Source organism: Macaca fascicularis, chromosome 2 (assembly GCF_037993035.2).
Source record: "Macaca fascicularis isolate 582-1 chromosome 2, T2T-MFA8v1.1".
NCBI classification, from domain to species: Eukaryota; Metazoa; Chordata; class Mammalia; order Primates; family Cercopithecidae; genus Macaca; species Macaca fascicularis.
In genome coordinates this window covers 163,958,890-163,974,513 of record NC_088376.1, presented here as the reverse complement: position 1 = coordinate 163,974,513, position 15,624 = coordinate 163,958,890, and the positions used below count along the sequence as shown (strand labels likewise).

General features: G+C 42.5%; 1 protein-coding gene across 9 annotated transcripts in view; it reads right to left on the bottom strand.

Annotated features, from left to right (window-relative positions):
* Positions 1–490: 490 nt before the first annotated feature.
* Positions 491–15,624, bottom strand: part of B4GALT4 (beta-1,4-galactosyltransferase 4) — a 29,609-nt gene continuing 14,475 nt past the window's right edge. For 5 of the 9 annotated variants that reach the window (XR_012431682.1, XR_012431681.1, XR_012431684.1 and 2 more), the window contains 4 exons: positions 13,086–13,273; positions 7,751–7,811; positions 5,323–5,427; positions 491–1,430 (listed from right to left, as the gene is read on the bottom strand). Coding sequence is in view for 4 of the 9 variants with exons in the window: in XM_005548073.4 (XP_005548130.1) it covers positions 1,298–1,430; positions 5,323–5,427; positions 7,689–7,811; positions 13,086–13,273 (549 nt within the window). In the remaining 5 variants the exon portion in view is untranslated. Of the gene's footprint in view, positions 1,431–5,322; positions 5,428–7,688; positions 7,812–13,085; positions 13,274–15,624 lie in introns of all 9 variants that reach the window. The other 4 variants (XM_005548073.4, XM_074033397.1, XM_005548074.4 and 1 more) reach the window with 1 other exon arrangement.

Below are 15,624 nucleotides of genomic sequence, written 5' to 3'. Positions count from 1 at the left end.
CAAGCCAGCCCTAGGTACACCCGTCATGTCTATAAAGTGTATTGCCCTTTCAAATTCTCCTTCCCCATTTGGGTGGTGATAACTCTTGTTTTTTCTTAGCACCAAACCTTCCTACTCCCTCTCCCTGCTTGGGAAGGATTAGATATTATTTAAACTTCCTGGCTGGCACTCATTCATGTTAAAGTTTAACTGTTGAGATGTCACACAATAATCATGGATTGAGAACCCCCAGGGCTTGCATGATAAGCATAATGCATTCATGGAGGTGCCCAGGGAGTGAGACACAGATGGGCCTATCATAAGACTGGAGCTGGTTCCACAAGGAGGTCACACATGAGACGAACAAGAGAGAGGGACAGAAGGATGGGAGACAGAGGGAGTGGAAGGCTTTGTTTCATTTGTTCTGTTTTTAACCTCTTTAGAATTATGGATACTGAAATGAATATATCTGTAGGCCTCAAAGATAAAAAAACACGAAGGAACACTGAAAGCTTTTTCACATTTTACTACAGAGGTATTTGATAGACATACTGATTATCAGTTAATATGTAAACTTGTAAACTGCTACTTCATATCCTACTTGTACAAAATCATTTTACAAAAACTCTAAAAACTAATAGATAATGTGTCCTCTGGTGGGCATCACTGGAAGGCATACCTAGGCAGGTGCCTCCCCTGCAGGCTATCAGCAGCTGCAACCAGCTCAGCTGCTGCTGCCTCTGCAGGAGACACTCTGCCCTCCTGCTACCTCTTCATTCCCAAGTTCACTCCATCTTGATTCGTCACCTTTTCTCCCCTCTTTTGTGGCCTTCTTCTCACCTGGGACCCACCACTTCACAGACGATTGTACAGGATAAATGAATAACAGTATTGTATCTTCGTACCTTTCTACACTGGACAAGAACAACTCTGGTTCTCTCAGACATTCAGCAGTCTTATTTCCTGTGGCCTTTTATCCCATAATATATCACTTCAAATTTAAATAAATCTCCTTCAACCAGAGTCCTCAAATCGCATTCATTTTATCCTGTGAGTCATCATTTTATATAAAGTCCTTCAAGTATCCATATTACAACAGTTAACCCTCATGATCAAAACGACTAAGAAAGCTGCCTTGTTACAACTGTTTTATACTCCACATCACCAGGAGCTCTGCTAAGAAAATACAAAAAGGAAAAATTCAGCCCAACAATGAGCTGAAACAGGTTCTTAATGTGTGCTACTATTTGAAGTCTCTAGGCCAAAATTATTGCAACCAAAGAATCAGTTCTTCCAAACATCACCAAAAGATCCAGGATCACGCACCAGACCAGAAATCCACTGTGATGTTGACATACAAAGGATTGTGTTCCACGGATACTAATTTATAAGAACAACTACTCAACCCATCTGTTCTCCAGACTCGTGACACTTGGTGTAAGAGCTTCATCCTAAAGATAAAAAGAACAAATGTGAATGATAAGACAAGAATTTAATGTATGTCTCCACTGCATTTTGCCTTGCCCCGAAATGTAGCAAACATATTTTTGTAAATTATTGTACCTGTTGTGTTTCCTACTATCACAAAGTTTGTTTTCCCCATTGAAGGTGACAGACATGATAGCCATGTATTCATGTGTCAGACTACATGTGAGAACCCAGGGACCCATGATGAAAACGGTCACTGCACTCAGTGAGCCCCCAGTCTACAGGACAGAAGGATGTGCAAGGAACACAGATACAACAGGATATGTGCCATCCACTGCTAACTGATCCTCAGCTGAGCTTCAGGGGATCTCTGAATCTTCCTTTGTTATAAGGAAAGTTTGTGTCTGTAGGTGGGTACATAGCGTTCACAAGCCTCCAAAAATTTTGGAATGTATGTAGGTGAGGATGAATGAAGGGCGACCTAACCTAATGAGGAAGTCTGGCGAGGCGTCAGGGAGAAGGGAAATTTCAGTAAGGTTAAAACAGAGAAATTCAACAAGTAAAGAAGGTGAAGGAAAGCGCACTCCAGGCAGAGAGACCACCCTGGGCAAGATACACAGACACGCAAAAGAGCAGGATGCATTTAAAGAAGTCACTAGTGTGGCCAGAGCCACGGATTCTGGGAAGACAAGCAGGCAGTGAACTGAATAGGTTCTACTTGCGCAGCAGTGAAAACAATAAATGCTGGTTACCCATGACAATATGGATGGGGATCAGATGCATCACGTTCAGCTAAATAAAGTCAGAGAAGAATAAATGCAGTGTGATTTCATTTACATAAAGTTGAAAAACATGCAGAACTAAGCAATCTTTTGTTTAGGGACATAAACATATGGGAAAACAAGAAAACCAAGAAACAGCAGAAATAACTATCATTATCACAAATACTTATCACGAAAATTCAGAGAGGTGTTACCTGGGTAGGTGGATAGGGGAGATGCAAAGCGGGAGACTACAGGATTAGGGAGGACCACACAGGTCATGCACTCAGCGTGGGGGTGGGAGATACCAGCAGTGCTCATGGCATCAAGAATCTTCACACTTTTCATACAATTTAGGAGCACTCTTGTATCTATTCAATAATTAATTTTTTAATATAAAAGAAAAATGCACACCTATGGACAATGACTAGAAAAATGTAGAAAATAGAAATAGCTATTTTGTTGGAGTGGTTGACTCTATCAAAAGGGCAAAAAGACATTTAATAATGCTTTAAAATATAAACTTTAGGCCAGGCGTGGTAGCTCATGCTGTAATCCTAGAACTTTGGGAGGCTGAGGCAGGAGGATTGCTTGAGCCCAGGAGTTTGAGACCAGCCTTTGGCAACACAGGGGGACCCTGTCTTTACAAAAAATAAAAAAAATTAGCCAAGCATGGTGACACATGCCTGTGGTCCCAGCTACCTGGGAGGCTGAGCTGGGAGGATTGCTTGAGCCTGGGAGGTTGAGGCTGCAGTGAGCCATGGTCACGCCACTGCACTCCAGCTTGGGTAACAAACAGAGTGAGATCCTGCCTTGAAAAAAATAAATAAACTTTTAACAGGACTCTTTAATATCAGGCTGAAAGCACTTTAATATTGCTTTAAAATGTAGACCATAACAAAAGCACAAAAAGCCCCTTAATACTGTTTGAAAATTTAAGGGGAAAAATCAGAACAAAGAAATACAGATTCTTCAATCAAAGCCTCATAAGAACTGGCTTATCTGCCAGGATTCCTTGGTGAATAGGCCAATTCCCAAGGCATGAAAAGTACAAGAAGAACCTAGAACATCTCGTCACGGCAGAGCAGAGGGAGGGAAGCTCTTGAGGACTACTGGGATTCAGGACCCAGCTTGAAGAAGATTCCATTGGCCAAAGATGAGACAATATGAGTACCAAAAAGTACAAGAACTACATTCTGAAGGATGCTAGGAAACACCAAGCATTAGTCTGAAAAAATTTTAATCAGTGCTTGACTCTTTCTCTTTATTTTGCCTTTCCTATAAAAACTATACCCCAAGGCCGGGCGCGGTGGCTCACGCCTGTAATCCCTGCACTTTGGGAGGCCGAGGCGGGCGGATCACGAGGTCAGGAGATCGAGACCATCCTGGCTAACACGGTGAAACCCCGTCTCTACTAAAATACAAAAAATTAGCCGGGCGCGGTGGCGGGCGCCTGTAGTCCCAGCTACTCGGGAGGCTGAGGCAGGAGAATGGCGCGAACCCGGGAGGCGGAGCTTGCAGTGAGCCGAGATGGTGCCACTGCACTCCAGCCTGGGCGACAGAGTGAAGACTCCGCCTCAAAAAAAAAAAAAAAAAAAAAAAAATCTATACCCCAGAGTACCCAAATACATGAAAAGAGAAAGTACTTTGTAGAAAAATCTAATAAATGCAGAAGGAACAACAGAATTAGAATATTACAATTTTGCAACTCCTAATCAAGTAATACTTTTAGAAATCCAGCATCAACGACTGCTGAAGTCATTAGGTAAAAAACTGATGGGGAATCTCACAATGCATAGGTTAGACTGGCGATATCGAAACTCACAGATCAATCCTAACATCCCAAAATGACACAACCAGACATTATATCCTCCTGCTGTGACACTGGAGGAAGTACACAACACCATAGATGAAAATTCTTGCCCACAAATAGTATTCAGATTCTGTTCAAGTCTCCAGAAATGAAGAGAAATCCCAGTATGACGGTTAATACCGAGTGTCAACTTGATTGGATTGAAGGATGCGAAGTATTGTTCCTGGGTGTATCTGTGAGGGTGTTGCCAAAGGAGATTAACACTTGAGTCAGTGGGCTGGGAGAGGCAGATCTACCCTCCATGTGGGTGGGCACCATCTAATCAACTGCTAGCGTGGCTAAAATAAAGCAGGCAGAAGAAGGTGGGAGAAGCCGACTTGCTGAGTCTTCTAGCCTTCATCTTTCTCCTGGGCTTCCTGCCCCTGAACATCAGATTCCAAGTTCTTCAGCTTTAGGACTCTTGGACCTACACCAGTGGTTTGCCAGGGGCTCTCGGGCCTTTGGCCACAGACTGAAGGCTGCCCTGTCGGCTTCCCTACTTTTGAGGTTTTGGGACTTGGACTGGCTTCCTTGTTCCTCAGCTTGCAGAAGGCCTATTGTGGACTTCACCTGGGGATGGTGTGAGTCAATACTCCTTAATAAACTCCCCTTCATATATACATCTATCCTATTAGTTCTATCCCTCTAGAGAACCCTGACTAATACACCCAGTTTATGAGAAAACAGAAGTCAGGAGGACACATTAGTTATACTACCAGGATGCAATTGGAAAAATCCGTAATGCAAGGAATTCTATTGGACAAATAAGCTGGCTTCTTCCACAAATAAATATCAAGGAACTCATAAAGAAGGGGAGAGGGAACCTACAGATTAAAAGAGATCATTCAAATGTCATGTGGACCTTGTTTAGACACTGATCTGACCAACTGGTTTTAAAAATAAAAAAGCTTTTAACACTGACTAGACATTTGATGACATTAAGGAGATAGTGTTAATTTTATTCTAGGTATGATAATGGTATTGTGATTCCTTTTTTAAAACCTCCTATATTTTAAGATACTGAAACAGTTACACATGAAATGCTATGACATCTGTCACACGTTTCTAAATCCAGTGGGGTGAGAAAAAAACTGAGGGAAAGAAGAGAGGCCATGAGTTGAGAACTGTAGACATGAGAGTTCAGTGCACCACTTTCTCTCCTTTTGTGTCTGTTTGAAAATTTCTTTAATACAAATCTTTTAACACAATAAACTGGTTCAAATCTGATCGAATTCAACACAGTCCTTATTGACAGAACACACTAGGGAGGTAGCCTGCCAGGCAGGTGAAGCCAGGACTTACCGTTCCGCGTTCACCTCGTTGCCTTTGTCTCTGGTGTGGAAGACCATTGTATATTTACCCACTTCAGGCAGGGGCCGGGATATTTTCATTCTATGGAGCTCAACCCTAGAACAATAATAGAGATTTTTTTTTAAGTCCATCCTATTCATCTACCAGTAGGCAAATAAAAAGCATCATTTGCGAAAATGTATACACACACACAGAGAGTCACAAACAGCTTGACTACTGGGGTATTAAAAAAAGAGAAACTCCTAAAATTTCCAATTTCTTATAATGGTGGAACTTCAGGTGATAAGCCCACAAAAGAATGAGATTTAACACTTATTCCTGGGGTACAAAGGAGATGCATTAATTTATACTTAGTCATTTTCAAAAAGAAAAAAAAAACTGATAAAGTAGTTATTTCAAAACAACATGAAGAATAGGAGAATCAAGTCTGTTAGGATCCCCAATTTACTTAGAGTTGTCTTCTTTTAACAAAGAAAGGAATGGCCATTTATGGTCACAAGCTTTAAAGCTACAATCCTAGGTTCAAATCTGGACTCCGTTATTTACAACCTCAGTAAGTCAGTTCACTATTCCAAAGTCTCAGTTCCCTCATCTGTAAAATGACAGTGGTGACAGGGACTTGATTTCAAAGATTCAAATGATATAATCTGCATGGAACATGCTTGTACTCTGTAATGTATTATATGTATTATATAAGTACAAAGAAGGGTAGTGCCTGTTGCACAGGCGAATTAAGTAAGCAGTAAATCTCAACCAACTTTCCTATTCAAATCATCTTAGTTTATCCACCACATTAGTCAAAAACCATTCTGAAGGCCATGATGGTCTTTTCAAATTAAAGCAAAATTGGAGGCTCCCCTCTACTTTGAAGCTGAAGCGTAGCAGGAAAGAAGACAGTGAAGACATGAGATCAGGGCAAAATTCTACTAATCACCCCAGTGAAGTAGATTTGGGGAAGATAATGGGGATTGTTTGTCATTAGCCTTTGCTACTGTTGTCCTGAAATGTAGCAGGTACCCTCCGTCCAGTTCCTAAGTCATGACCACATAGGCTACTGATGGGCTGGGCTGCGAAGAGTTGTTGCCCATCACTACAGCCATTTCTGTAGAGCCCTTGGTCAGGGAAATGCACTCCCTCCTGCTAGAAACATTCCAGAGGCTCTCAGGCTGGACATGGTAACCAGACCAGCATGGAGCTCTTGGGTTCTTTATCATGACGCAAGAAAAAAATTTCTAACAGTCACATATCTAATAATTCAGAACCCCAGGTTAGAAATTTCCTTTCCAGCCAGGCATGGTGGCTCACACCTGTAATCCCAACACTTTGGGAGGCCAAGGCAGGCAGATCACCTGAGGTCAAGAGTTCGAGACCAGCCTGGCCAATATGGTGAAACCCGGCCTTTACTAAAAACACAAAAAAATTAGCCAGACACGGCAGCACATGCCTGTAGTCCCAGCTACTAGGGAGGCTGAGGCTGGAGAATCACTTGAACCCAGGAGGTGGAGGTTGAGGTGAGTCAAGATCACATCACTGCACTCCAGCCTGGGTGACAGAATGAGACTCTGTCTCAAAAAAAAAAAAAAAAAAAAGAAATTTCTTTTCCAAGAGGCAACAGCAAGAGGGAAGGGAGTCTCCTGACACCCAGAAGGTCCTTGTGATGACAAGTCTAAAGATACCAGCCCAAGCTCTTGAATAATTACTTATTTCTGCAAGGTAGGGATAACTATAACTATCTGGCCCCCAAATCCAAGTTCAGGGGAAGAAGCTGTGGGTGGAGGCCAGACTTATTCCCTTTGAGCCCCTCAGAGCAGAAAGCAGTCCAAGAGAACTGAGTCAGGCCTGGGGTCAGGCCACCTGCAGTCCTCACAGTGTGCAGGGCTGTCTAAAGCTTGAGGAGAGGACCTCTTTGCCTGCTTCAACATGTGCAGCTCGCCAGAGGCTGCTGGCACTCCCTGCAGGGGATACTGGGACTGTGTGTGAGGACCCCCTGAGGTCTGACAGAAAGCATGAGGCTCTTAATAACCCGGTCTCCAAACTGCAGTTCAGCAGACATCTTGCAGTTTGAGGTTTCTCACTCACTGGCGTCTCAGTACGTCTTTCCCACTGACAAGTCCATGAGGCCTCCACCAACACTTCTGGACCCCAAATGCCCCCAGACCAGCAGTAAACTGCCACTGGCACAGAACGATGTGGGCCATCCTGCCTTCCCTCCACCCGCTGCACCCTTCAAGCCCAAATCTGCAGCCTAGTGACCTGCTGGACTGGCATCTAAAGGAATAAATATAAATGCAGGTCTCCAGAGCCACAGATCTCCAGATCGCAGAGCCCCGTGAAGGGGACCTTTCTCTGTTGTTCACCTGAGTCTGAGGTCATCGTCTTCGCCTCCCCATCCCCAGTAGTTGTTAGAGAATCCATTCACCTTGAAAAATTGCTCTCTGCTTAGGGCAGTAACACCCCCAAAATATCCACTGTAACGTAACCTGGAGCAAAAGAGATGAGAGAAATGGTAAGAATATTAGCACCACAAGTCTCTGATTTCAGGGCTGGCATTCTAGGAACGCCTGGGAGACCAAGTACTTCCAGCCACCCACTCCTGCTTCTCCTGCTTGACACCCACCTCCCAATGCTCCTGGCCTTCCCTGTCTTGTCTTTTTCCCTCTATTTAGACAAACGTTCACCTCTGCTCACTGAGCAAGGTGCCACCTGGCTGTTAGTGGTGGTGTTTGTGTGTAGAGGCCTACAGAGATATCTGTTAATGTGAACCACACCGTCAGATATTGATAACAGAATTCATCTCATGTGCCAATCCAAGGAATGGTAACAGTTGCCAAGGGCACTGGGTTAAGGAGGATTCTGAGGCTGCATCCGGGTTCTGCATGAATGTGTGTCATGATGAATATACCTTTTTTTTCACTTTCACTTTTGCAAGGGAGGGTTGAAGGCAGGAGACAGCTCCTGCACACACACTGCATGCACACACTCTGTATGCAAATCTCCACTTCTCAGCATGCATCTCCAGCTCAGAGTCTGTTCCCTGGATAACCCAACATATGTCAACCCCCCTGAAGATTCTGGCCTGTCAACCAGATAGAGTCTAGGTAGTGCTTTTCATGAAAATAGGCTGTACAGAACAAGAACTAGGTTTTGAGAGGAAGGACAGTGAATCATGCTTCAGATAAGCTGAATTTTAGATACACCTGGGGCTTTGCCAGTGGGCAAAAGGATAGAGGATCCAAGGTCACAAGAGAGGGGTGACTACAGATATGGTTTTGGAAATAAGCTGTTATCATGTAGTACCTGAAGGCACAGGTCGAGAAATCTCCAACAATCTAGTTGGTGAGAAGAGTACAAAGGGTAGACCCAAGGGGCTCAGCTCTGTGGAACCCTAGGAATACCGAAAAGAAAAGAGGCAAGAGGAGAAAGATCAGGTGGTAAAAGTAAGAGAGCACCTCCCAGCCTCCCAGTTATATAGGACTCTTATTACCAGTGAACGAATTTGTAAACCTCAGAAATAAAGGTATTCCTTAAATATAACATTTCAACAATCCAGAAATGCAAGTTAAGGTAGTTTAACAACTTGGATGTTACTAAATAAAAAGATGTGAATATCTAGAGAATTTTTAACTTTAACTTCAGGTCAAACTGTTCCAGGACCGATAAAATATTTATGATTTTATAGATAAAAAGAAAAACCGAAAAGAAAGATCAATAAACATGTAGACACTGGCCAGTGAACAAGTGGCATCCCAAAAGCTAATTTGTAGTTCAGTTGTTTCTTTCTATGTTCTGAGAAAAGACTGGGGACTCTGTTTAACCCATAAGAGAAACAGATTTACTTATATGCCCCCAACTTAAAATTCTGGGAAACTGTACTTTTGCAGCCTATAATAAAAAATAAAAAAAAAAAAAGGAAATAAAGTGCTTAGAAGGTAAATATCACTGACCAAGACATCTACTAGGAGTGTTTCATTACCACGGTTATCAGAATGCATTTTATAGAGGGGAGGGATTCTTAGCTGCCTGAACAGGACATGGTGATAAGGCAGGCATAACCTGCTGATACCAACAAGCAATCAGCATGAGAACCAGGGCGATGATGTGGTAGCTTATCACAACCAATATCCACCCCATGCAAGACGGCTGGCTAAACACGGAAATGTGGAAGCCCTGCCCTCAGAGTTTATAACCTAACAAGAGAGGTGAACATTATCAGGGTTCTAAGGAGAGAGGTGTCACTACATCAGGAGGAGGGCACCTGGAAGGATTCAAATAGGCAGAAAAATAGGGGATTTCCTGGTGACCATAACTCTGTGAGGCAAAGCACAGGAGGGAGAAAGGCACAGGCTGCCCGAGGACCACTTGGAGAGGGGTGAGCTGGAGTGGGGAGGGACAGAAGAAGGCAAGTCAGCAAGAAGGGTTAAAGAATTGTTTCTCCACGTCTGTAATCTCAGCACTGTGGGAGGCTGAAGCGGGTGGATCAAGAGGTCAGGAGATCGAGACCATCCTGGCTAACATCGCAAAACCCTGTCTCCACTAAAAATACAAATTATTAGCTGGGCATGGTGGCACATGCCTATAGTACCAGCTACTCGGGAGGCTGAGGCAGAAGAATTGCTTGAACCCGGGAGGTGGAGGTTCCAATGAGCTGAGATCGTGCCATTGCACTCCAGCCTGGGTGACAGAGTGAGACTCTGTCTCAAAAAAAAAAAAAAAAAAAAAAAGAACTGTTTATCAGGTGCCTATCAGATGGCAACAATCTCTGTGTTTATTGATCTTTGCTTTTGGATTTTCTTCTTACCTGTAAAAGCATAAATATTTAATTGGCCCTGGAACCGTTTTATTTATTTTTTAAAGTGCTGTAAGGCCCAAGGGTGGGGAAAACGTAGTCATAAAATAACAATAGACTTCCTTGTAGGAAGGAGGCAGGTAACAAAGGAGTTCTTGCCAGTAAAATTTGCCACCGGCTGGTCCACAGCTTCATCACTGACCCCACAGCCAGTGAGAAACAAGATTTGTTTCTGGCTTCATCAGAGTCTGAGACACTTGGGGCAACTTACTTTAACTTCTTCACTCTGCATGTGTGTAAGGAGAAAACCTTTTCTGCACCTGTACTCATGGGGCTGGTGTGACAGTGATGAGGCATGTGCTGACTTAAGCTCTGTGGCACGGGGGCACACAGTTGCCAGCACGGGGCAGACACCCAGCTGCCTGGAAACGAACTTGCCTGCCACAGGGACTTTGCTTAGAGCAACAAAAGCAAGTAGTCCAGGAGGAGGGCAACTTCTGCATACCTCTCTCCAGCCACAAAAGATGAGGCTGCTTACATGATACATACAAAACAGAGAAAATCATAAATGATAAACCAGGACTCTAGAAACATTTAAATCAGAACAGAAAATTAAGATGGGAAATACATTAGAACTCTGATCTGCAAATAAGATTCTTTTCAATTTCTAAAAGAGGGCCATGGATTTGGCTCAGAGCCTCTCAATCAAAACATTCAATTACCTGAATCATATTAAGAAAACCTGTCAGTTACTCAACAAAGGCTTTCTGATACCTAGTTATAAAAGAAACATCTGGCCAGTTAGAATGGCAAGTTAGAAACAGCAAGAGTCATACATGCGCTGTTTCTCAGAGTGAGCAGCATCTGATGAAATCCACGACTGCGACACCAAAGCATGAGTGAAAATCAATTCCTGGCAGGAATGTCCAAGAGTTCAGCCTTCTTATGGTTCGGCTTAATAGAAAGATAAAATCTAGAATCCCAGCAAAAAAGCCTGTCCTTAAGCAATCCTCTGTGATTGCTTAGAAATGAATGGTGCAACCAGGTGTTTAAAAAAAATCTGGGCAATGAGAAGTTTAAGATTATCATCTATGGCAAGTGTCTAAGGTATAGGTGTTCTGTGTTGTAAATAGTGACATCTTACTACGGAAAAAGTGAACAGATAGTGACGTGATTCTGAAAAAACCAAGTTGCCCAGCCATGATGCACTGTTTTCCTCAATGCAGAAGTGACTCAAAGAAACCAGAAAACAAAACCCCTAGATAATAAGATTAGATCCAAAGATCAAGTTTCCCCAAAGAGAAAAATCGTGGGATTCTCTCCTTGCCCTCTGGATCCACAGCCCTCACCCTAACTCAGACATGTAGCATCTCTCCCCTCAGTTTTCCCCTCTTCCCTTGCTTCATCCAATACATTCAAAATCAGCTGAACCAAGCTTTCTCCCGTCCTTCCCCAGCTGTAACATGTGTCAACAGCTGCCCAGCCCCGTCACAGCAAATTCAAACTCTATCAGAGTAAACAAGGCCTGCGTCATCTGGCCCCTACCTAGCTTTAGATCTTGCCTCTCCTCACAGACATTCCTTCTAGAGTACCAGTGAACTACTTGCATTTCCCCCAAAACTGTACCGTGCTCTCTGGCGTGTCTTGGAACTCTGCTGAGCAGCTCTTGTTGATTCCACAAGATTAAGGTACCACCTTACCTGGGGAACAGCTTTAAACCCTTCCCTTCAAGGTGTTTCTTAAAGGCACTGTGCCCTCACCCACCATAGTTTGTTGTAGGTGTTTATGTCCTGCAGCTTACATAGGGCTTGGGTTTAAAGTCAGTACCTGAGGCAACAGTCATTTACATCAATGTTACTTAAGAATTCTCTTTAATTGCCCAATGTGAGGGAGCAACATGGAAGCCCAGAACAAATGAGGTATCAAAAGACTCACTTTCCACTTCACACTCATGTAGAGTATATACTGGTGGAATCTCCAGCACCATTTGATAGTTTCACAGTTCTCTCTCTCCTTCTGCCTTCCTCTTCCTCTCTTCATTTGTCCCTCTCTCTCCTCCTTACCAAGTGCTTATAATTTTATTTGCAGAAATGCAAAATTAACACAACTTCGCTGTAGCTACCTGTCCTCCCCACACTGACACTCAACGGGGAGCCCTGTGAGGGCAGGTGCTCTGCCTTATTCAAAGTGGTCTCATGGCCTCCAGCACAGTCAGCACCACAGACATGAGCACCCATGAACGGCAGGGCTTGGGGAAAGCTGACAGGTAAGTGTGCAAACAAATGAGGGAATATAATGTTTCATTTGCAGAGAAACATTCTGGGTCACTATTTCCCCATGGTTGTGCTTGAATAGGAGGTGGTGTCATCAAATAAGGCTGAAAAGCAGCTACGCCCTTCTTAGAGGTGGAGGGGATGGGGAATGAAGACACAGATGATGGCATCTGGCGCTTCTCACAGTGGCTTTGAGAGAAATGGACTTGTCCTGGGTGTCTGGGCTCCTGAGAAGACTACTCAGAGGATATGCCCTCCCCACGCTCTAGAAAGAGGCCACAGTCTGGAAAGTGGTATCTCAACAGAGGTCTCACTAAGGCACACCAGCCTGTTGCCTCCTAGAGGGGGAGTCAGGAATAGACAAATAAGTTACTTGCATTCCAGTCAGTGTGGAAAAGCTTGCAGAAGTCCCCCCCAACAGGGGCGCTGTGGGTGAGGCTGGCCACCACCTGCAATGCTCGGACATTTCTCTCCAACGCTTTCCCTTGTCTTTGTGATCCTCTGCCGAAGCTGTTGTAGGGTTTTTTCCTCATTACGTTCTCTCACTTCTGTTTTGCACTTTAAGTGATGTATATATCATGGAACATTTTTCCTATTTCTCATTTTCTTAAGACACTCTGGATGCTTGTTCCACCCAGTCTTGATCACAATAGTTGAGCTTCTCGACCTAAGCCACCCTCAGCAGACCACCTTACCTGTACCCAGTGCTGTTCCTGCCAACCACCAGATGCTTGGGATGCTCCTCACACTTGTAAAGGTTAAAGTCATTCTCAGGTACCAGGTCCACGTCATGGAATATAAAGCAGTCCCAATTTTCTTCCTTGAGAGCTTCTAGATAGCCCACATTCAAGAGTTTGGCTCGATTAAACTTTTTACCTTCAGCCTAGAGATATGAAAATTAAAACTTGAAAAGCTCCTGAGATAAAGTTTCATATTGTTCCCCTCTTAGTTAGGATTCAGGAGGTGGTATTATTCTTGTTAACGCACAAGACTATACTTGTGACATAAAGATCTGACAGAGAAGATGCAATGGCAATAAAAGACCATTTGATTTTTTCTTTGTGCTTCACACATACTTATATTCCAGAACTTAGAAACATTCCTTGAAATCTGAAGAGCTGTTGTGTAATGATAGAAAGTTCCAGTTTTGCAAGATTAAGTTCTGGAGATTGATTTCATAAATACACTGCATATATTTATGCAACCAATATATTGCATAATTATGCATAGATACATTGCATGTAAATATTCTTAACATTACTAAACTGTACACTCAATAATGGTTAAGACAGTAAAAATAAATAAAAGTTAAAAAAAAAGGTTAAGATGGTAAATTTTACATTGTGTGTTTTACCACAATTTAAAATTTTTTAAATGCAGTTTTAAAATACAAATAACTCAAATTATCAATAATAATGTATTGTACACTTAAAATGTATTAAGAGTACAGATCTCATGTTAAGTATTCTTACCACAGTTAACAAAAATAATTTTCACTTAAAATTTTACAAATACCTTTATGTATTCTGTATAAAACTACAAAACCTTTCTTTTATACTAGTCATGTCAATTAGTATTAGTGATTCACAGTTCAACCCCAGGTAATCCTAATCTTACCCTCTGTTATGAATTTACACTAAGCTTCTAAGAGACTTAGTTAACAGCCTGCCAGAAAGGATCAAGAAATCTCGACCTATAAAAAGAGAAGGTTATTGCTAACATTTCTAAGCTACTTTAAAGTTTCTTAGAAATCCCTGTAAGAGAATCCTGTTATAATGCTACTGGTAGAGGCTAATCCTCCCAGTGGCCTTATGGAGAGAGATTCGTCACTGGGTAATAAAAGAACACAGTTTGACCTGTGATATGATTGAAGCTGTAATAAAAAATTAAATAATGTTTTCATGGCTGCTTCATTCAAATTCCATTAAAATGAATTCCAGTTAAGTGGTTTATCATAAAAGTACAAGTATTTCTCAGAAGTTACCACAATGTTTTCCTGATAAGAATAACACAAAGCAGACATATTTTTCTCTTTCTCTTTCATTTTTAATTTGAGATGGAATCTTGCTCTGTTGCCCAGGCTGGAGTGCAGTGGTATGATCTTAGCTCACTGCAGCCTTCACCTCCTGGGTTCAAGTGATTCTGCTGCCTCAGCCTCCCCGGGTAGTTGGGACTACAGGTATGTGCCACCACACCCAGCTAATTATTTTTTTTTTCTTCGTATTTTTAGTAGAGACAGGGTTTCACCATGCTGGCCAGACTGGTCTTGAACTCCTAACCTCAAGTGATCCACCCACCTCAGCCTCCCAAAGTGCTGAGATTACAGGCATGAGCCACTGGGCCGGGCCCAAAGCAGACACGTTTTTCGATTCATAAAAATAGTACTATACCTTGTGGGTTACTGTCCTGAGAAAAAACTCAGAATCAAATAAATCATACCTATGACCAACAACCTTAAAAACAAAAATAGCTATAAAACAATATAATAGTAACATTCTGTTCCAAGTACTAAAATACAGACATAGATGTGCTATATAAGCACACTGATTTTCAAGAGCCCCAGTTTATCACCAAGTCTATACTGAAGAGCTGGTCCTCTGAGTTGTCCAAAGTTTCACCTAAAAGAAATATTACCAGTTCTAACAGTAGTCATGATTTTGCTGACATTCTTAGAATTTGTAAGAAGTTGAGGGGGAATTATTTGGATGGCCAAGGATAATTGTGAAAAGTTTAGGCACTGATGTTTAAACTGATGTCTTAGTTTTTTTTCAATAAACTTTAATGCCAAATAGAGGTATCTTTAATCACCCACTCCACTGACCTCAGAGGTAAGCTCTTCAAAAGCAGCCGATGATTATGCTGTGCTCCTACCAAATCACGCTTCTGGAAGCCAAATAAGTGAATCCAGAAAGTGAAAATCAAACATAACATGTTTCACATAATGAATAGTGGCAAAGTTCGGGGCAGAAATGTGGTGGCAGCCATAGCTACTGATACAGAATATTCTTTCAAATCCTCTGTCTAGATCCCGATTGAGTAGCTATGGTCGATAATGACAAGACAATTCCAGAATCTCATCATGTAGTGCACGTCACGCACAGAAAGAAACAGAAGGGGCCAGGAAGCCTCCGGGAAAATCTGAAGGCAGTCATTGGCTAACAGAAGGGTTCACAAAACAGGCTTCCTCCAGAGGTTCCTTTAAGAGTAGTAAAATTTCCCAGAACTTGAACCCAT